General features: G+C 47.8%; 1 protein-coding gene across 4 annotated transcripts; it reads right to left on the bottom strand.

Annotated features, from left to right (window-relative positions):
• Positions 1 to 5,561: 5,561 nt before the first annotated feature.
• Positions 5,562 to 19,770, bottom strand: DRD3 (dopamine receptor D3). 4 transcript variants are annotated; one of them, XM_085591463.1, is made up of 8 exons: positions 19,199 to 19,633; positions 17,684 to 17,774; positions 17,130 to 17,415; positions 12,032 to 12,144; positions 10,673 to 10,815; positions 9,382 to 9,578; positions 8,161 to 8,506; positions 5,562 to 7,326 (listed from the first exon to the last, which is right to left on the bottom strand). In XM_085591463.1, exons 3-8 carry the CDS (start codon positions 17,409 to 17,411, stop codon positions 7,130 to 7,132), a joined length of 1,278 nt encoding a protein of 425 aa, XP_085447589.1. In that variant the 5' UTR covers positions 17,412 to 17,415; positions 17,684 to 17,774; positions 19,199 to 19,633; the 3' UTR covers positions 5,562 to 7,129. The 4 variants fall into 4 exon arrangements, with proteins under 4 accessions (XP_085447589.1, XP_021404495.1, XP_021404498.1 ...); XM_021548820.3 differs by lacking the exons at positions 17,684 to 17,774; positions 19,199 to 19,633 and adding an exon at positions 19,648 to 19,770; XM_021548823.4 differs by lacking the exon at positions 17,684 to 17,774.
• Positions 19,771 to 21,093: the final 1,323 nt, after the last annotated feature.

Genomic DNA, 21,093 nt, shown 5'->3' on the forward strand with positions numbered 1-21,093 from the left:
TTTCAGAGCTGTTTCCTCCGTGATGTGGAAGGCATGCATGAAATAGATGATGGTACAGGCCAGTTTAATGGTGTTATTTGTACTACTCTGGAGTGATAGACATCATTCACTAGGGACCTCATCTCTTTTCTGGTAATGCAGCACTCCATCAGACTATTAAAGATGTTCAAGCACGTTACCATCCTTATGTACATTCCACAATGAAAAGTCCATGACAGGACTTTTCAAACAAAAAGAGAATTAATTTAAATTCCTTCAAGAAGTTGGATCTAGACTGGCAAAGTTGGTGCTGCCACAAAAATGATGCAGTAAAATGTTCTTGCTTCCCTGTTGGTGTTGCCAATGGGAATGGCATCTGTCAAAGTACACAGTCTCCTCCCTGGAAACATATTGATTTGAAAAAGCAGCACCTTTCCTGCCTCACAATGAGGTGATGATGGACTGCTTGGGTAAGTCTCCATCTGTTGTCTGTGTGTTCAATTACATTGGTCACATGAAGGTGCAACACAGTGGGATGCTCTATCATGTTTCTGACACAACTCCAGCTCCTGGCCTTGCTTACTGCCCATCATTACAAAATCTTGGGAGAAAGCCTGGTCTGTTCTCAGCTATTTGTGTGTCTGAATGTCTTGCAGAGCTCTTTGGGAAGCAATTTTGGATGAGAAGGAGCTATATGGTTAACTAGGATTATTTCAAGCTTCTGAAGCTTGAAAATCTAGGAATCTATTTAGTGAGGACCAAAGGTAAAGGAATTATAAATAAAGGCATTTGGATCTGCCAGACAGGTCAGGATTAACCAGACTTCTGTCTTCCCTATGCTGCTGCTACTGTGTAAAGCATTTTCTGGCTCAAGGGAGTGGTCTCTGGGAAAGGCAATGGCAGTGGTTCATGCCAGAGGCTCTGCAGGACAAGGTGTGTCTTACTGCCCGTACGTGCAGAGTTGATTGATTTGCAGGGTGCTGATCAAGAAAAGACCTAAAACTGATGGCTCTTATATGTAATGGCCCAGCACAGACTTTCACAAAGAAAGGAGAGTTCCAAGGTCCTTTTGCCAGAGTTCCTGGACCCATGCCTGTGCTGTGACACCTGGTGCTCTTGAGCTGGCTGCCTTTCAGAGCTGGTGGATGTGTTGTAATATGTGACATGAAGGTGGCTTTGTAGCAATGCTTTGTGCTCGCTGCTCCCTCCTTCCACATGAGAACATCTGTTTTGCCTTTTGATGAGGTAATCAGGGGAGGTATTGATGCATCTTGCAGGAAGTCAGCAGAGTCTAGGAATCTGTCTTGAGCTTTTTTTATACTGTCCTTCCTGGGCCAGAATGGAACCATCTACAAAGTAATGTCAACTTCAGTAGTGCTGTGTGCTGAAAAACAGCTGACCAGCCCTTAGGAAAGCCAGTTGCTTTCCTCAGACAAAGCTGAGGGAACTGGGATGAGAGAACAGACTGGCAGGAAGCTGAAGTCTTTAAAGAGATGCAGCCTCTTCAAGAAAGGGAGCAGGAGATAGATGGAGCATCTGGGAGGAAGGAACATAGGCAAACAGGATGATTAGGATTTGGCAAGGCCAGCAAAAAAAAAAAAAAGAGTGGGAGCTGTGCAGTATGTCTGTGGGTAGTACTGCCAACATGAAGTTGCAGAAGCCCCTGGCATGTGCCTTTTTTCATCCCTTGTTTTGCACACATCTTGAGGAGGAAGAAGCACTCTGTTGTGGTTCAGGGAATTCAGCAACAGCTGAAAAAAATGCAAAAGGCCACAGAGTAATGCTGGTAGCCTTCAGAGCTGAGGCTGATGGGAGTACTTTGTGCTGGACTCAGCTCTGGTACCTATCTCCCCTGCTGCCCACAGCCAGTGCCATCACAAACATTCAAGGGAGTCCTGTAGCTCACGTCCCTTGACCTCACCCCCACAGAGAGACAGAAGTGCTGCTGCCTCTCAGCTGAGGCATGGCAAGGTGAGCAGAACACCTGCACCACAGCCCTTCTGCCATGACATAGGATGGCAGAAAGAAATGTGATTCCCTCAGTATTTGTGCTTCTGTCTGGTGAAAAATGGTCTTTATTTGGGCTGTTGGATTTGCCATGCTCACAGCTGTGCAGTAAAACTTATTAAAACTGACAAGAGTCCCTAAGGGCAGGAAGCCAGAAAGGTCTTTCCCACATCACCAAGGATACAACAAGCTTGATGCTTGTCTCACTGAAGTGCCTAAATCATTATAATGAAATTAATTTTTAATTATGTTCGTTTTCTTCTTTCGCCCCAGGGGTTTTCTTTGCCTCACATTTCCAGAGGCATTCAGGGATAAGACCAGTGTCAGGCAGGAAGAAATTCACTTCCAGAGTCATGAAGGAAGCTCAGGAGAATTCCTGGCCTGGGCCTCAGAGAAAATGTATCCCTGTTGTAGAAATGTGTGGTTGGCATCAGAGCTGGTGGGCTCCTGATCTGACATTTGAGACAGTAAAGAACCAAGGAGAGATGGCATGAGTGATGCCAGGAAGGCATAACAAGAAAAGCCACTGCTATGTTTTAAGATTGGCTATTTGGGGAGTAACAGAGAATAACTGGATCAGTGGCTTTTGAGATGGAAAGGCAGCATTGGTCTGGGATGCATCTTCCACATCCTGTTCAATGTCATTCACCAAGAGGTACATAGCAGCTGATGCTGACTTTGAAGAAGTTCAGTTTTGAGTCACTCACACCTTTAAATTTCTATAGTCTTATGAGCCTTCCTTTGCTCATGAGGCAGGTGGCAAAATACGGCCAGATGACATTGTTATGTTAATGTTAATTCATTATTACCATTAGGTAAGGAAAAACTCACTTCAGTGGCTCATTCAAAGGCTTATGCAGATTTGGGATACTTGCATTGGCCAGAGAAAGAACTGATGAGCCCATTCTTGTTAGATGAGACACCTCGCAGCCAGCTGCGTTTGCAGACTGAAGGCTGTCAGGGTCTGTCACTTTGTGACCAAGCCATCACACACTTAGCTGAAACTAATCAGATTGCTACCAGTGTCCTCTGAGTTGTCCATAATTCCTATTTGTAGTTTTCTGAATGTCACCATATCAGCAGCCTCCAGGCTGTTGATCCTTCCTTGAAATGCTGGCATTGATTAGACATCCTTCAGAAAACATCAGCAACAGCAATAAGCTGCAGCCAAACTCTGTCTTCCAGGGAAGCTGCCATCCTGAGCAGGTCGTGCTGGTCACAGCTGGGAACAGAGTCACTCCAATCCCCCTTAGAGAGGCAGACTCCAGGTGTACTCCCTCATCTTCCCAAGGGGGAAGCTCCCTGTGCTTAGCCCCACCGTGGGATCCAGCTGAGCATCTGGCCAGGCCAGGCCAGTCCCTAAGGGACCTAAGAAGGGTTACCTGGAGAAATGAGATTTTTCTGCCAAAGCTTTGCTTTGTCCTTGTAGTCTGGCAAATGTGGATTTTAATATCTGCAGCTGGGACAGTTAAAATAACATGTCCAAAAGCTGCTGCAAGGTACCTGCAGAATATTCACTGAGCAGTGTCACCTGCAGAGCATTGATCTTTGATGGCAGGTGAAACCCACCTCCTCCATAAATTCCTTGCCTTTCCAGGAATCAGCTTTCTTCTCATGGAAGATTGTTTTGTCTTATGGCCCATGGACCTTTGTCCTCTTCTGCTTAAAGATTCTTGCATGATCTGGTGCCTATTGTGCCTCTGACAAAGTAGAGTGTTTTATGGTTTCTTCTCTGTTTGTATTTTACAGTGTAAAATGCAACATAAGAGCTTTTGGTTTTAACTCTAGATGGCTTCAGTTCAGTGCCTGGTACCATTTAGGATTTTAGTAACTTGGGTTACTTTGTGGTTTAATGTGCAACATGTGGCACATCTGTCACAGATGGGGAGCCCCAGGTACACGTGGAATAGCAAACTGTGGGATATGTGGGCTCATTCATCTGGGTTCCTGCAGCTGAGCCACAGCCCATGGCTCTGTGAGCTGGGAGATGGTGGATGCAGGGGATAAATGGTGTTTATCAGTCCATTTCTCAGGCGTGCTGTAAATGTGCCTAGATAGGCAGTACTTGGATGGCTGCCTTGTACCTTGTGGGAGGTGGGGCTGATCTTTCCCGTGCGTGTTGTCAGCTCTCCTTCATCTCCAAAGGGTCTTCATTCCCCTCAGCTACGGTGGAGCTGCTTCCTGGCTTCTCTCTCATTTACCAATGTCTTCCAGCACAGGGGATCTGAGGTGTCCCGTTGCAGCTGCCTGGTGGGGCTGGTGGAGGTGAGCACACCCTGCAGGGCCCCGTGCTGCAACTGCCCACCTGCCCGGCCCTGCTGCCACAGCAACCTGTGCCTGCCTCTGAGCTCCCTCTTCTCTGCAGGAGAGGTTTCTGCATTATCCAAAGGCTTTTCTAATGTGAATGTCAGCATGTAAATGAATCCCCACAGAATGCAGAGCACAGCATCACAGCTCACTTCTCCCAGCCAGTTGTGGAGGCAGGGAAAACAAAACAGCAAGGAGGAAAATGTAGAAAATTAAGGTTAGTAGGAGACATTGAGCAGTTGGAGAATGCGTATTGCTCTGCTGTAAATAATGAGCGGAGGTGTGTCTTGGGGGGCCCTCAGCAATCTCTCTGGCTTGCTGGAGAGGATGGAGGGGCATCAACTGCTTGCACCTTTGATTGCTTCTGTTCCTTGGCATTTTCTATGGGATCACCTATGTTCATAATGACAGAGGAAAACTGAGCATGGTGCTCAAGCAGCACTAGAGCAAGGGGGAGACAGAGATTGTTTTGGTTCTGAGTTAAGTTTTTGTAATGGTGTGAGGGTTTTGTGCTGTCTTTGTTGTTGTTGTTGTTGTTGTTGTTGTTTTATTTTTTTTTTCTCTCTAGTCAGTTCTGTGACCTGGTAGTTCAGATCTTAGTAAAGAAAGGACCATATGTTTAGATACAGAATTTACCTCATCCCTTATAGCTGTGTGGACACCAAAATGCTTCTTAGTTTTCTGCCACACCTTCTGTTCTTACTTCTATCCTGCATCATCTTGGGGATCACTCCTTGAAGAATAAGTTCAAATTCAAGTAAGATCAAACTGACCCCTGAGAGATGCTAGGCCAGGTCTTGAAATGGACCTAGTCATCCTTTAAAAGATCTTTCTTTTCATTTCCTCCTTTATGACAATGGTTATATAAAGCAACTGGACTGGTGATCTCTGTTATGAAGCATCTTCATGAGAATTTCTGGAGTGGCAATCTGTCCATAGGTTGGTTCACTTGATTCATACCTCCCCTGTCCTCTGTGCTGAGTGATTTCTGTGCTATCCAGCATCTTTGAGTAGATGGAGTAACACTGCTGCATGTCTGCCTGGCATAGCTGGGAAACGAACTGACTGTATTTCCAGAATTCATCTGCTGGAAGTGCTTACAGCAGCCTTTGATTTCTTTCCCAGTTACAAGGAAAATGCAAGTAATAATAAAGACTTCTTGTGGGTGTCCAGGTGGATGATAATTTTTTACAGGGAAAGTGTGAAGAGGGCTACAGATGGCAAAAGGCTTATGGAAGGAGGTACATTAATCACAAAGATACCAAAACTTCCAATTACATTTGTGTTTTATTGGGTTAAGGGAGTTACAATGCAGTATGGAGGGCACCTGCCCAGGCAAATGACACATGCTCTCCACAAGATCCTCCTCCTAAAACCCAGACAAACCAAAGTAGCAGCTAGAGCTCTGCTATATGCTCTGGAGGCAGAGGACAATGACTTTGGCTTCATATTAGGAAAGAAAGGAAGCCCTTCCCAGATGGAGAATCTGTGGCAGGGACACAGACAAGAACAGCACACAGAGTTATGCCCAAAGCTATCAAACGAGCGTGGCTGACAGCACAACTAAGCCAGGTCCTGGGAGTGAGAGCTGAAGCCTCTGATCCAGTACAGCAAGGGGGCAAAATGAGAGAACCAAGTCGAGGTTCTCTGGCCCATGCCAGGTTTGTCTATGTGAGGGGAAGAGCATTTAGAGTGCCCTGACACGAGACCAGCTTATGGTACATCAGGTCTTGGCTGTTTTTTTTCATCCAGAAACTACTGGAGATGGTTTTGCAGAATAGTGATGGGAAAGGAGACCATGGCCAGACTGTATTTGGCTAGCTCCTGGATGCTGGGAAATACAAATGCCATATGTGAAGACAAGAGTATTGGCAAGGGGCGTCAGGGAGAGTCCTGGGGCTGATCCCAAGGCAAATATCCCTTCTTGTTGGGAGGAATGTTATGAAACAGTTCTCCCCCAGATATGGGCTGTAAATGGAGTTACTGCAGCAGCCAGGTGGTACAAGCCCTAAATCTAGCAGTGCTCCTGTCAGGAGAGGAGCACAGGTGAAGATTGGTTCCAAGGAGATTGTGAACAAGTTTAGAGACAGGGTGCATGCAACCAGCTGAAAAAACAGGTTTGAATCTATGGCAGCTATCAAGAGCCTTGTTCTCTTGGTGGCCCTAGTAATCACTGGGGTGTGTGGTAGTTAAGCAGTGGCCAATCTATCACTGATCCTTGGGTCAGGAGGACAGGAGACCCCGGGGTAGTGTTGCACTTGTCATGTGAGCTGACCTACCAGAGGGAGAGCAGCCACCTCTCTACATTGCAAGGAGCAGTAAAATACAAGCTGGCAGCCCAAGGGAAGATTTCATTTGCAACTAGGGCGAATTTCTCAAGCACTTAGACTGAGCCAGTTTTACAGGCAAACCTTTTGATGAAAACAACAGGAAAGTTGTTATTTCTCCATCAGTGCTCCTTTTCTAAGTCTCCTTGTCCAGTTTTCACTCTTGGCTCCTGACTGAAGAGATCAGGATCCTTATCAAAGAAGTCAAGTTCTGTCCTCCTACTAGGACTGCTGTGCATGAGCTGGGTGCCTTCTGCAGGCTGAGGTTCCAGTTGTGGGAGGGCAAATGCAGTTCCAGCATGTAGGCAGCAGAGATGAGAGATGCCATCTGCATTTGGGTCGCGTGTGCCCTGCAAGCCTGTCAGCTTCCAGGAACGGTGCCCTGCGGTGGCTGATCTGCTGCACACCCAGGGCTGTGCCCAGCACTGAGGGACTCACTGGCTTGTCCCTGTCTTTTTCTCCTCCCAGAGGGCTGCTGCAGAGCCACGCAGCCCAGTGTGGCCCCACAGTCAGCAGCAGAGGATCTTGAGGAAGGCTTTGCGGAAGTCAGTGTTGAAGGTTGTGTAGATGATGGGGTTGAGGGCGCTGTTGACGTACCCGAGCCAAGTGCTGGCACTGTAAAGCCCTGGAGGCACGTGGCAGGATGGGCAGTGGGCGTTGAGGATGTGAATCAAGAAGAAGGGCAGCCAGCAGACTATGAACGCCCCTGGGTTTAGAGAGAGGCAGAAAACAATCCATGAGTTTAGAGCAGCAACTATTTGGAAAGGGGCCTGCACTGGTGACTTCTCCCTCCAGCCCCTCATTATTTCCATGTTGTTTCTGTTTCACAAACACTGAAGACCATGTTTATTCCTGACACAGGAATTTGGCAAAACTTGGGCTCCTTGGGACCAGCTTTGTAAGAGTATGGGACTTTGGAAGTGGTCAGATGATAGACAAAAGCAAGTGGCCACAACTTTGAGGGAAAGCCTCAGCTCCTTTAATCAGTTAGGATGAGGGCTGCTTTATTTCTGTGCTACTACAGAGTTAATGGGTGGGGGAACGGTGCATCTGGTGACCACAGCAGGTGACAGGAACTCCAGTCTCCTGGCTTCTCTACCCAGCTGTATGAACTGGTTCCTCTGCAGTTCTTTGCCTCAGTTTCCCCTTCTGTAATTAGATCTAAGAGCTTCTGCATGTATGGAAACTTAGGATTGTTCCAGCCTTGTAATAGTAAAATGAAAAGGAAAAGCAAAGGTATTGGCTGTTGCTCCCTCAAGAAGTGCTTGTTGGCCACTGATTTTAAACATAAGAGTAACAAAACATAATAAATAAAACACTAATATAGGTGGCTCTCAACATTTGGGAGCATTATTCTAGATCTCTAAATGTCCCACTACTGTCTCTCCTAAGTTTGTGATGCAGTAATAGCTGAAGCCAAGGCCCAGCTTGCATTTTTTTTTTTTTTAAATCTCAATTTTGTATTAGGAGATTCTGTGCTCCTGGAATTCCCAAACCATCACCCCCTTGGCACCCCACAGGCAGAATGGCTCTCACTCACCCAGGACAATTGCCAGCATCTGTGTAGCCTTCCTTTCCCGCAGCTGGATCAGTCGGGGCTGCTGCTGGGCCAGCCTCAAGCTGCTGATGGTTCTACCATTGCTGAGCCTCCGGACCTCCACTGCTGGCTTCATGCTCCTCCTCCTCTCTTCCCACCTGCTGGTTTGGGTAGTCCCTGGTGCCTTGGTGAGGGATGCCTTGTGGCAGAAGCTTCGGTACCGCTGCAGGCTGAAGACAGTCAGCAACCTCCTTTTTGTAGACATCTCCTGGCCTGTGCATTTGAGCGAGAGACAGGGGGAAAACGCGCCTTGGCGTCTGTTTGGCAAAACTTTCCTCTCCATGTGTTCCTGCAAAAGACAATGCCACAGAGGAACTGGAAACCATCCAAACTGCTCATTGGGCCAGAGGATGATGAGGGAAGTTGTAGGAGTTATCTTTAACCTCACTTGCCTCTTACATTGCACCATGTCCTCTGCATTGACTTGGGGGTGAACCAGCAGTTGACAACTCTTTGTCTCCATCCCACCCAAGAGAATCATGAGAACAGTAAGAGCAGGAATACCTGCTCTACTAACCTCCCATCTGTATTTTTGTGTTGGCTCTGCTCCCCTCAGCATCCCCGCTCTTTTGATGTAGCTTCACTGTGCAAAATCGGGTAAAAAGAGTGTCTATGAATGACCAGGTAATTCCTTTCAAACTGTTGTGCTGGTTCCCATATTGTAGATATTTCATCTAGAAAGGTCAGTGGAACAAATGTTGCATGCACCATGAGTATTTTGCCCTCTTAAGTCTGTCACATGAAGAGGGTTTTTTACTTTAATAACAAAGGTTAAAGCCTATGAAGCCCTGAGAGTGAAGCTTCATAGAGCAAAAATCTATAAATGAAGACATTAAAATCAATAAATGAAGAATTTATGCAAAAAATGAAGTCTTATGCATGGCTGAGAAAACCCTGCTCTGAAGAAATACTAAGGTAGGCTGTGCTCTTCTTGATGCTTCTAAAGGGCAAAGATACACAGGGAATATTCTCTTTCTAGAGGTCTGAAAAGGATTTAACTGGAGCTTCTGCGCCTCAAATATCATGGTTTATAGCAAGGGATGGGATGAAAACATGTTATGTCCCTCCTTATGCTTTCTGTTCTGTGTTTTAACCCTTTGAGGAGAAGAGATGATGCATTCCTCTCCTTTTTGACAGCTCCTGCTGGGTTCATGTGGCTCTTACTTGGTGTGCATAACACGGTTTGGCACTGGCGCTCTGGCTGCCCTGCCGGGTGAGGGTTCGCTTCTTTTGCCTCTGTCTGAGCACGAGGTAAATCCGCACATAGAGCAGCAGGGTCACCATGAAGGGGAGGTAGAAGGACACCAAAGAGGAGTAGATGACGAAACTAGGGTTGGATATGGAACAGACACTGGGATCCCCTGGGAAGGAGAAGAGAGAGAGGGGAGTGGCTAAGCTGATTTGATTTGGTACAAGGAAGCTCTGGTGTGTTGGCCAGTTACAGCCCAAAAGTGAGACAAAAGGTGGCTGGGGTCAAAGGCAGTCTAAGGAGTGAAGATTATGCTCTGGCTTACCCAATTACCTAAGTGATGCTTAAAATGAACCCAACACAGGGCCATCTAGCAGTAGCCAGCATGCTACTGGCTACTGCTCCTCTGGCCAGCAGCTCTGTTCTCTTCTTTTCTCTCATGTCTATTCCCACCCTTTCTCCTATTCCTTTGACAGCTTCTGAGCTGTCCAGATGCAGAGTGTGCATCCACCCCTGTCTGAACCAGGCAAAGGGCGGCAGCAGAACTTCCCAGTCCCATCTTTTTCCTGCCTCAAGCACTGGGGAGAGGATGGATGGGGAACAGAGGCTTCTGCCTGTGACTCAGTGGGAAGGAAGGCTCCCCTGCTCCTCTGCCTCCAGGGGAGACTATGTTGCCCTAACTGAGGGAAAGGAAAAAGACCAACCTGCTTCCAAGGTGGAGGCTAAATTGTTTGCCCTCCTCAAGGGATTAGTTAAGGAAGCAGACAGCCAGTTGGATAGGAAGAAGGTCTCTAATAAGCAATGCTAATATGCAATCCTTGCTGTTTAGAAGTGTATTCTGTATCAGTGTCAAAACTGTGCTTCTGAACCTGTTGATATCGGCAAGATGCCATTAAATCTGGTGTGTGTGTGTGTGTGTGTGTGTGCTGTATGTGCTGCACGTTTTGCTCCATGCACTCAAAGTGATTGTTTGATAGTAATCTGAGGACCTGGACACCTTGATGGGCATTGATTTGGCAGTAGAACAGGCCAGTTTGCCCTTTAGAATGATAGTCAGTGTCTGCCTGAGCAAATGGCAAGTTTATAGACAAGAGCGCATGGGGGTTTTATGGGGGTTTTTCTCTCCCTTCATAGTGTGCTTTCTAGTTCCTTAAAATTTTCTGTAACTTGGCAAATCTGCAAGACCCATGCTAAATGACCTGGCCATACATAGGGCAGCTCCACTGCCAACCCCTCTTGTGTGCTATAGTTCAGGGTATCACCTACCTGTAGTATTGAAGCCAAAGAGGAGAGGGCATGACACTGCAAATGCCAGCATCCAGACTATCACAATCATGAGAGAGACCCTCCTGCAGGAGCTCTGCCCAGTGCTGTACTGGTACTGAACTGGTTTCACCACTGCGGTGTATCTGCAGACCAAACCAGCTCCGGGAAGAGGAGACAGAGGAAGGAGGGAGGGAAAGGACCAGGTTTTTAAAAGGATAAGTGAAAGCAGCACAGGGAACATGATAGTGAATGTGGTGAAGAAATAGAAGAGGAAAGTAGAGAAAATCAGATGATGGGAACAGCAATTTGTAGAAATGGTAAGCGGGGCATTTGGGGGAGGAACAGAGGAAATCAGAGTTAGTTGGCAGCATTGCAGAGAAACGCCCAGCAGAATCCACAGCATGCAAAGCTACAAGGTTTGGGCTAACAGATAGATCAAGAAACTCCAGGAAATCCCTAGCCCTCAAGCCCCTAGAGTTATATGGGCACTGCTGTGAAAGAGCCCTCTCTGGAGTAACCACAAAATTCTAAACTCTCTGTCTCAGCTGCCTGGTCTGGTGTTAGCCTGACAGGCAGAACGTTGCCTGGGGGCAGGCTGTCAAGGACCTTCGGTTGCTGGGGCGCTCCAGGAGATGCAGCTCAGCAGGGCAAGGATTTGGAAGGCACAGGAGTCTCATCTTTAGGAGAGCCTGGGGGCCATGTCTTGCGGACAGAGGCAAACTGAAATGTGGGTACAGATTCCCATGGAGAAGCACCAGTCCAAAGCAGCACTGAGAGCTGCCTTGCATTATTATCCTTGAACCACACATTACAAAGGTATAGCATGCAGTATTTTTCCCTTCTCTCATTCCTTGGTCCCAGTAGGATCACATGTGCCAAAGTTTTGGCTCCCAGCCCTCAGCATTGCTTAAAATAGGCTCAGTTTTAAAATGCAGAAAACCAGAGCAAAGCTCAAGATTACACAGCAATAATCTTCATCTCTCCCTGTGAATATGGTAGGATTTTGTTTATTAAAGCTTCACGAGTGAGATCTCCAGAAGGAGAAACCCTCTTCCACACTCAGTGGGATTTGGATGACCAATTGTGGTTCCTGCCTTTAAAAAGCTTGAGGATGTGGTTGACCATCTATTGGGGATGTCTTATTACTTGTGTCTCCCTGCCCTCCAGCACAGACCTCTTCTTGCACAATTTGAGCAGAGCCACACTAACAACAGTAGTCGCAGGGACAGACCTTCAGGGGTTTGTTGTCCTGAAAACACCAATGCTGTCTGTGCTCACCCCACTTCTTTTCCCTGCCCCACTGGGGCACAGGGCTGCCCCCATATCCAGGCTGTCCCTCTGGATGCTGCTGTGTCTCACCTGTCAATGCTGATGGCACAGAGGTTCAGAATGCTGGCTGTGCACATCATTACATCCATGGTGACGAAGATATCGCAACAGATACGGCTGAATGTCCAGACCCCTCCGGTCACCTGTGCCAGCGACACAAAACTGTCAGCCTTGCTCTGCACCAGGTCCTGACAAGTTTTGTGAGAGGAGCTGCTCTCCTCCAAGTATCTCAGCAGCTGAAGGAGCTTCATAATGATGGGCAGAGGGAAATTGAGGCATCTGTGTTGTGTGCAAGATAACACAGTACTAGGGTGTAGTGAAGGAGCCTCACTTTAATTTCAATCCATTATTTGCTCTTGCAGAGGGAGGAAGGGAGAAGAAAGAGCAGCTATCACTTCTCTCAAGGTCTAACATGAAAAATTGATTTAAATTTGATATCACTGTATTTATCCTTTGATTAATGATTATCTGAGAAAATCTAAGGGCTGAAAGTCTTTCTCAGCTTAGCTGCCAGAGTGCTCTTGCAGGCAGCGAGCTGGAAAAGTGCTGCAAATTTTTTGCATTTATGTATGAAACTGAGATCTGAGACTGAGGCTTCTCAAAAACCTTATTTGAATTCTTATCTCAGTTACAGATTTTGATTATTAGATCTGAGTGAGAACTCACAGGCCACTCAGATAAAGGGGCTTGAGTTGCTACCAAGCTGTTGTTCTGGTCGTTTCAAATTTTTAATCTGAAGTGCGTGGTTGTGAAACCACAGCCACAGCCAGTCTTAGCAATGGAGAAAAGTTTTGGAGCAGCCACCAAATTCTTGACAACAACCTTTTTGATTGACAAGCATGTTCCAAGCATGTCCCTGCTGTCCTTGGGGTTGGGATGAGAGCCTGATTCTGAGGGAGGTGGTCTGTCTCACTGCCCACTCCTTGTAGGAGATGGAGGGCTGCTTCCTTGTTCAGCTGCAAACAAACCCAGTCCTGTGCTTAATAGGGGAGGAGGAGAGAAAAAAGAGGAAAGTCCATGCTTGGGAAAGAGCCTGGATTTAGCCTTCAGCCCTGTAGATCCTGCTGTTTCAGCTGGGTCCTGGGAGGTAAGCAAAAACTGCCACTAGTTCCTGGTCTCTCTGCTCACATTTAGACACATCTGGAATACTGCACCTGGTTTTAAGGCACCAGTAGAGGAAAACCATTGATAAATAGGAGTGAGTCCAGTGGAGAGCCACCAAAACAATCCACAGGGGTTGGGGCAGCTGTGAGGACCAGCTAAGGGAGCAGGACTTTTTCAGTCCGGAAAAGAGATGGCTCTGAGGGTTGGGAGACTAGCAGCCCTCTGGAGCCTAGTGGGAAGTTATTGAAAAGGCTGAAGGCAAATTGCTAAGAAGATGGAGCTGGGTTCTTCACAGCAGTGGTGCAGTGGGAGGACAAAAGGCTACAGGAATGAGCTGGAAGAAAGGTGCAAACTGGTAATGAAGGTTACTTTTCTGACTACAGCGACAGTGGGACAGTGGAGCCAGTTGTTTGGTAAGTCTGTGCAGGATCCATCTTTGGAACTTTTCAAAACCCATTCAAAAATACCCATCCCAGACCATACTGGAGAGGGTGCCACAAGTAAGCTTGGCTTCTCAGGCAGTGGATCAACCCTGTGAGTGTTGGTGCCTAGAAAAGATGCAGCCCCCTGCAGAGAAAAGCATTTGTACAAATATAAAATTCACTCTGTGAGAATTGTTTAAGAAATAATCCCAAGAAATGTAAATGGTTTTGAAAATGGCAGCATTCCCACACATGGCTACAGAAACTTGCTGAGGTGAGCTGTGTTTTTAGGGTGTTCTCTGCTGGACCCAGCTGCTACATTTCAGAAATCAGGTATTGAACGAGGCAGTCTTCCATTAGACCCTCTGATCCTGAATGAATGCAGGGGAAGGAAATGCAGGGAAGGAAATGGGAATTGGCTTGCAGAATGCAGAAGGGAACTGTGCTTTCTTTTCCAGTTCTCTTGATAATGGTGTTCCTTTGTTTTCTTATAAAAAAGTAAGTAAAGGGGAAAAAGTCAAACCAAACCATTGAGTTTTTCTGCAGTTAGGTGAGCTACAAGACATGCAGACTGAAGGCTGTCCATCTGAGATTAGGGACTTTAATGGGTAGGTTCAGCTTCCAAAGAAACACTACACTGTTTTTACTTTAGTTTCAGATTTTGAGATCTTCTTGACCACCTCAAAATATATTAAAAAAATGCTGGAAGCCTTTGCAGTGGGACCCAGTAAGGGATGTTTCTGCAGTTTGAGGCAAAAAGCAATGCAGTTTCTGTGAGCTGTGGAGTCTGAAGAATATTTTACTAAGCCAATGGCAGGTGTTCACATGAAAGCCAGCTGCTGCTAACCCAGCAGATGAACACACACTTAACTGAGGGAGTTTCCAAGGTCCTGAGCACGTTAAAATGCTGAGCTCAAGAATGTGAACCATTAACATTGAAGAAGATGCTGGTGGGGATGGCTCAGAAGTGAGCCCTCTCAAGAATGATTCTGTCAGATCACACCACCTGCATACTAGACGGTAGCTTGTGTAAGAGGATGCTTGACAGATCAAAATGTTTGGGCTTAAAACCTGTTCTCACTTCCACCTGCCACTTCTGAGATGGGGAGTAGCTCTGCTGGAGTAGTTAATGAAGTAGTTAATGTTTACCTGTGGGGTATACGAACCCAAAATTTATTCCAGAATTTAACAGTGAAGAAAAGCCTTTTTATTATATGCCTTGTTCAAAATTTTTGAAATTCTATTTCTACTCTTCCTTTTATTCCTCTGTTCTAATCATCTTTGCTACAGCAGCTAGAACCTGCTAGTCTGCATTTCTGGTTTTCATGTGCTGGCGGGGTACTTCTTCTTTATCTCTCCAGTATTTTTTGTCCAGGAATCTCAAAGGATATTGCAGGTATTTAATTGAATGAATCCTCACATCTGCCTGGGTGAGGTGGATGGTCAAATATTAATCTCTTAAAACTGATGAGAGCAAACTACAGAGAGATGAGCTGATACAATCTCTCATTACCACTCAGTGATTATGCAGCAGAATAGTGTCCAGGGTGAAATTCTGGCTCTACCAAACACAGTGCTAATGATCCCTATAGACTATTCAGGTCAGATTTTCACCCAATCTTCCTTGATGACCAGTCTGCTTTATCTACAAAATTGTGGTGTTATTATTTTTAACTTCCAAACTCTATAAGAAGATTTCCAGTTTATGAATGCCCAATGATTTTTTTTTTTTAAATTATGCTTATCCACCACTCTCCTGAATTCTTAAAATAAACAAAAGAATCCCCACAATTCGGATACGAATGGTGATACGAATTCAGATGCGAGTGGTGGCCACACTGGGGAGCACATGGATGGGAAAGCAGGAAACCAAGCTGCATCAGGAAATGGCAGGCATGAAAGCAGTGGTGCATCTAAGCAGGCTGAAGGGTTTTGTGTTTGAGAGCTGATGCTTGGGGCTGCTGCTGGCTCCTGCAGCTGTGAGATGGCTGGCTGCTTGTGGGTTTGCATGGTGGGAGTCCAAAGAGCACTCGTGGTCAGGACTGCTGAGCTGCAGTAACTCGGCTCTGTCCCCCCTCTGACACCAGTCCAGTGGAGCTCCTGGAGCTCACGGAGCAGCTTAGGTCTCACTGCTCTTGTGTGAGAGACAGGATGAGGAAACAGTGTGACTCCCACATGGTCTCAGCAGATTAGACCTCAGTGACAACCTCCTCCTGAAGCTTTCTTCCCCTTTGGAGGTAGAACTGGGTGTTGTGAGAAGACTGAGGAGGGTGTTCCCAGCCATGCTGCTGCATGTCCTCCTCTGCCTGTGCAATGACTACAAGGCACAATGTGTTTAATGCCCAAAACTCAGGGTAGGATACCCTGATGCCACTGCCTTGGAAACCTTGGTGAGCTTCAGCAGCACCAGGGATCAGTAAAGAAGAGGGCAGCAGTATTGGTGTGTCAGACCTATATGTTGGGCCACAGAAGATTGCTAGACACACTGCTGAATAACACTTCTGTGCCAGAAACCTCCTTAAGAGGAGATGAGGATTTTGAGGCCATAAAATGTTCCTGTTGCTGCTCTGTCGCAGCCTTCCCAAAAGACATCTCAAAAAGAGACAGTTCTGGTTTGCATGATTGATAAAATAACACATTTCCTGGCCACTGATGACTCTAAAAATGAAGTGTAAAGCACAAACTTCACAAGTGGCATTTAAATCTGAGGCATTCATCCACCTTAAGCTTCTCCATAAATAAGGGCCAGTTCTGAAGTCTGATTTGGCAAACCTTCAGTAGATGAATAGGTATTCTACACGGTTTTAGGGACTGAATGATTTTTTGGCAACTTCCAGGCTCATGGTGAATTGAAGCATGATGCCATTTCTGCTTCATTGATGGCATTGCTGATCCATAAACAGCTGCAAATATTGAAAAAACTTTGTGGCTTTTTGGACTGTTTTTTAATTCTTAGTCTTGATGGAGTCCTACAGCCCTATAGGAAGTCCTGTGCAATGCCAGGATTGGTGGTTCGTGTTTGGGATGTGTATGAGCTCTCTTCTCTGTTGTTTGGATGACTCTTGCATCAGCTGCTTTGATTATCCAAGCTCCACAGACAGAAATTAGCCTTGAATAGGTCTACAAACACAGCTAGGAAATGGACCTACTGTTGTGCTCACAAATCATAACCATTGTATGGGGCAGAGACTGCTCCACAGATGAGCCTCAGTCCCACTGTCCACAGCAAGAGTGAGTGCCAAGTATTTTCTAAAGCAAAGCATAATATGATTTCATTAAGGATTGGAATGCACTTGAACTGATAGACTACTCCAGTCTGAAATAAAACTTGACTTTTAATAATATTTTTTAGTTGCAATCAAACTGAAGAGTCTAATTCTATCTTGCTGGGATGGTTTGTTCCCCCCCCCCCCCCCCCACCAACACACACTTAATCCTTTTTTTAATCCATGTAGCATACCCAAGCAGTACACAGCCTGCAGGACAGCTCCAGGGCTGTTCCCACAGATCAGTCTAAATGTTGCTACAGCCTTCACTAGGAACATGGCCACGCATGCAGTGGTGTGGTTCAATTCTGCTGACCATTTCTGACAGGTACTCACCTCCAGGTACACCATCCACGGCATCACCAAAGTAGCCACCAGCAAATCTGCCACTGCCAGGCTCACCACGAGGTAGTTGGTTGTGGTTTGCAAGGTGCGTTCCCTCAACACAGCCAAGCAGACCAGCACGTTTCCAAAGATGATAGCCAGAATCAAGATGCAGTAGCAGAGGGCATAGTAGGCGTGTGAATGGGGCAGCTCAGGCTCTGTGGTGCTGTTTGCCCCACAGGGAATGGGGTCTGTTCCGTTAGGATGGCTGCTGGCTCTAGTGATGAGGGCCATGGGGCTGCCACAGTAAAGAGAAAGAGAGAGGACTGAAAATCAGAGCTCTGCAATGACTGTGGAAAACAGTACCCTCTGTGGCTACTAATATGATTTTTATACTTTCTGTATGAATTCTCCTTCAAGCCAAAAAGAAAGGTCTTTTCTCTGCCCATATACAGGCAGAGCTTTGCTTAAAGACTTGGTTGGCCTGTTCTGTTTTTCACTGAATCTAAACCAAGAGAAGAACGCAAGATTTCACCTCCTGTGTGCATGTGAAAGCTGGATCTTACCAATCAATGCAGCTGTTTGGAAAGTGGGCAATGGTTTTGAGATGGACCAAAGCCACACCAAAGCCACAAGTCAGCTGGGCAAGAGCGCAGCCTGAAAGACAACAATTTGAAATGATGAGCAAGACCCAGCATAGATACCCAAATATACTAGGGCTTGGCCAAAATTTGGAACTTATATCTTTTCTTCTGGGAAGTATAATCTTCCTTCACTCATCAAAAAATAACCTCACACACTCAAGTGTTTGGCAGCCTGGCAGCAAGCACCACCTCCAGAATTCCTCCTTTCCTGCAGCATGTCCCAAGCCCTGCCTGCTTTGTAAAGGGTTGACTGCTAGTGCTACTCCCATTCCATCCATACTGTGTCTGTGTTTTCTATACCTGGCCAGATGTGCTTCCTGTGCTGAAAAGCAAACTAACTTGATATTTGGGATGAAATACTGAAAAGATGCATGGAGGGTGCTCTGCCTTTCTTTTTGTTACAATAGATTCAAGTCTGTTCTCAGTAACCTACCCTTCCTTGATTTAAGAGGAGGATTTTTCCCCAGAAATACGAAAGCTGCTGTACTGAGGTTGTTCCATGACATTTAATGGCTTGTATCTTTTTTTCCTTTGCTACTGCTCTTGTTGCTGAACTCATCATCAGTATGACAGGTATGAAAAGCAAGGACAAAGCATTGCCATGCCAGTGGTATAAATATGACTCTGTTTCACCTCACCCCTTGAACAGCAGCATTTGTGGTGCACAGCTGCTGCACAGCTATGCTCCTGGAAGAGTAGCTGTGCCATGGGTATAAATTGCTCTAGTCTCTTGGGATATACTCATCCTTAAAACTGGTGCCACTCTCCCCTGATGCATTGTAGCTGGGAGAGGAGGACAAGGGTTGAATGAGATGGAAACTGAACTTCCCCATGTCTTGCAAACACAGATCACTCAGAACAGGGGTGAAACTATCTCTTATGGCTTGTGCTTGTCTCCTCTATCTTTCTTCTGCCCAACCCTGACAAAGAAGTTAAGCTTTCCACTGGATCACGAAGATCTCTTGTAGCATGAGTGCTGCTGCTGGGGCCAGGACTGTTCATAAAACAGTTTTGCTGCAGCCACTCAAAGGCAGGATTCATTTTACTGTGTCCCTTGCACAGACACAGTTCCCACTCTGGGAATTCTGTATTGTCTGGAGCCAGGAAAGGCTGGTACTGTACTGCTGGAAAAAACAGCTGCCTAGGTGATAAGCAAGGCCAGACCAGGGAATGAACAAAACATCACCTATAATATATATATAACCAGAAGGCATAAGGCATCCCAACACACAGTTTGGCTGTGGGTTTCCTGACTTGTCTTCTGTTTCTTATAGCCACAAGCACTATTTTCGACTCTCACCCCAAAGTCAGTCTTCCCTCCCAAGATCCCTCCCAGCCCTGCCAGGTCCCTCATCTCTTAGGCCGCCCCCCGCCCCTCAGTCCTGCTCACTCTGCCCCTGGCCAGGGCGCTGCCAAGGCAGGCTCATACCGGCGTACCTGGATACCCCCACGGAGGGGTGGCAGGCCAGCCGCGACGCTGCGATTCCAGGGGTGACACACTGCCATGGGGACAAGGGTCGCAGCCGTGGGGAAGAGCAGAGGGAGGGGAAAGGAGGGGGAAAGGGACGCCCCTCTCGTGGGTCCCCGCTTCGGAGGGGCCCGGGTGCCTGTCCCGGCCCACACGGCAGCTCCGGGGGCGGAGAGGGCTGCCGGTCCGAGCGCGGGGTCAGGCGTGGCGGTGGCTCCGGGCTGGTCTCCAGCTGCGGCGCTGCTCCGCTCACGCTGCTCCGCACCCGAGGGCGGCGGGGCTGCGCGCTCCCCGCGGCGCCCCGGGCCGGCTGCCGTGTGCCCTGGCGGGGGCCGGGCCGGCAGAAGCGGGCAGGGTCGGGAGAAGGGACTGCCGGCACCGGGCGGGAGGGGAGCGGGCGGCAGCAATCAGCACTTACCCCGGCGCGTCGGGCGCTGCTGCCGCCGGGCAGAGCTCGGTCCCGGTCCCGGTCCCGCTGGCTCCCGGCCCGACCCACGGGGCGGGACCGGGCTGGCCACCTCCTCCCGCCCGCCCCCTGCCCCGGGACCCCGCGGCGCCCGGCGGGGGCCCCGCCGCCCGTGCCGTTCTCGGCTGCCCGAGGCTGCCCCTCTGCCAAAGGGGCGCGGCCGAAGGCGCCTGGGCGAGTTCTGGCGCCGGGGTCCGCAGCAAGGGCGCGCTTGGCTGAGGGATGGAGCTGCTCCTGCCTGGGGGCGAAGCGGGGCGCCGGGAGCTCGGGGCGCCGCCGCTGCGGCCGAGCGCGAGGAGATGCCGCGGCCGGGGCTGCTTGCCCAGCAGATAGAAAGCTGCCACTAAAAAACAAAACCAACAAAAAACCCCAAAAAACAACAACAAAAAACCAACACAACAAACAGTTGAAAAAATTATCAAAGCAGAGATGATTTTAAGAATGGGAAGGTTTTAAAAAATATATACCTTTAAATAAACTGCCTTAAACCTGAAATGAAAGGAAGAAGCTGGAAAGGAGACTAATAATGTGAAGCATCCTTCTTCAGGGATCACTGCCAGTAGGCACAGCATGAATGACCAGGGCACGACTATAAACCCTGCCACATCTCTGCCATGTGGCTTTCCTTGAGATCTGAGATCAAGTTTTCTGAGGTACATTTCTCCTCAGACTGTAGTCACTGGGGTACAAGTGATGCCAGTGTATCTTCTGTCTCTGGAGGTTGGGTTGTGCTCACTACCCACTCTGGCACAGCAAATGAGGCTGGCAGGGAGTTGGCAGGAGGGTGCAGGAAGCCCAGCAGCAGGGCTGAGGTTTCGCTTTGCTGCATGTATGACCTGTGGCCCTAGCAGGAGGAGACAAAGTGCCCTTCCTCTTTATGCACCCACAGATCAGAGTGGCCACAGGCTGGTTTGTATGTGGGCAAGGAAAAGAGGAGATCCTGTGGAGAGCTGAACTTATTTACCTATTTTTAAGAATTTACTTCAGAAGGATGTGTTGGGATTTGGGGCTGCCTGGATCATCTCTCCTGCCTGTAGTTGTGCAGGCTAAGCTCTTTGTGGGTGAGGGTGGTAGGAGGGAGTAGAGAGCCCTCATACCCATCAGGTGTGAGGGGTGAGAGTACCATCCTTGGCCTTGCAGGGGATGGTGAAAGTGCTCCTACAGGCTTTGATGGGACTAATCAGCAGCACTGCCTTTACCCTAGGCTGTGGCTGCCCCATGGCAGCTCTGTGGATGGCACTGGAGGGCTGTGATGAGTCACTGCCCAGTCCCTAGGGGGACACACGCACACATAGCTGCCAGGCTATGAGACCAAATGACCCGTGAAGGGCTCTCCAGCCCCTTCATTCCCTTGGGAGCTCCCAAACGGTGTGACACGAACTACATTTACCGAGCTTA

Source organism: Lonchura striata, chromosome 1, assembly GCF_050655825.1.
Source record: "Lonchura striata isolate lonStrDom1 chromosome 1, ASM5065582v1, whole genome shotgun sequence".
NCBI lineage: Eukaryota > Metazoa > Chordata > Aves > Passeriformes > Estrildidae > Lonchura > Lonchura striata.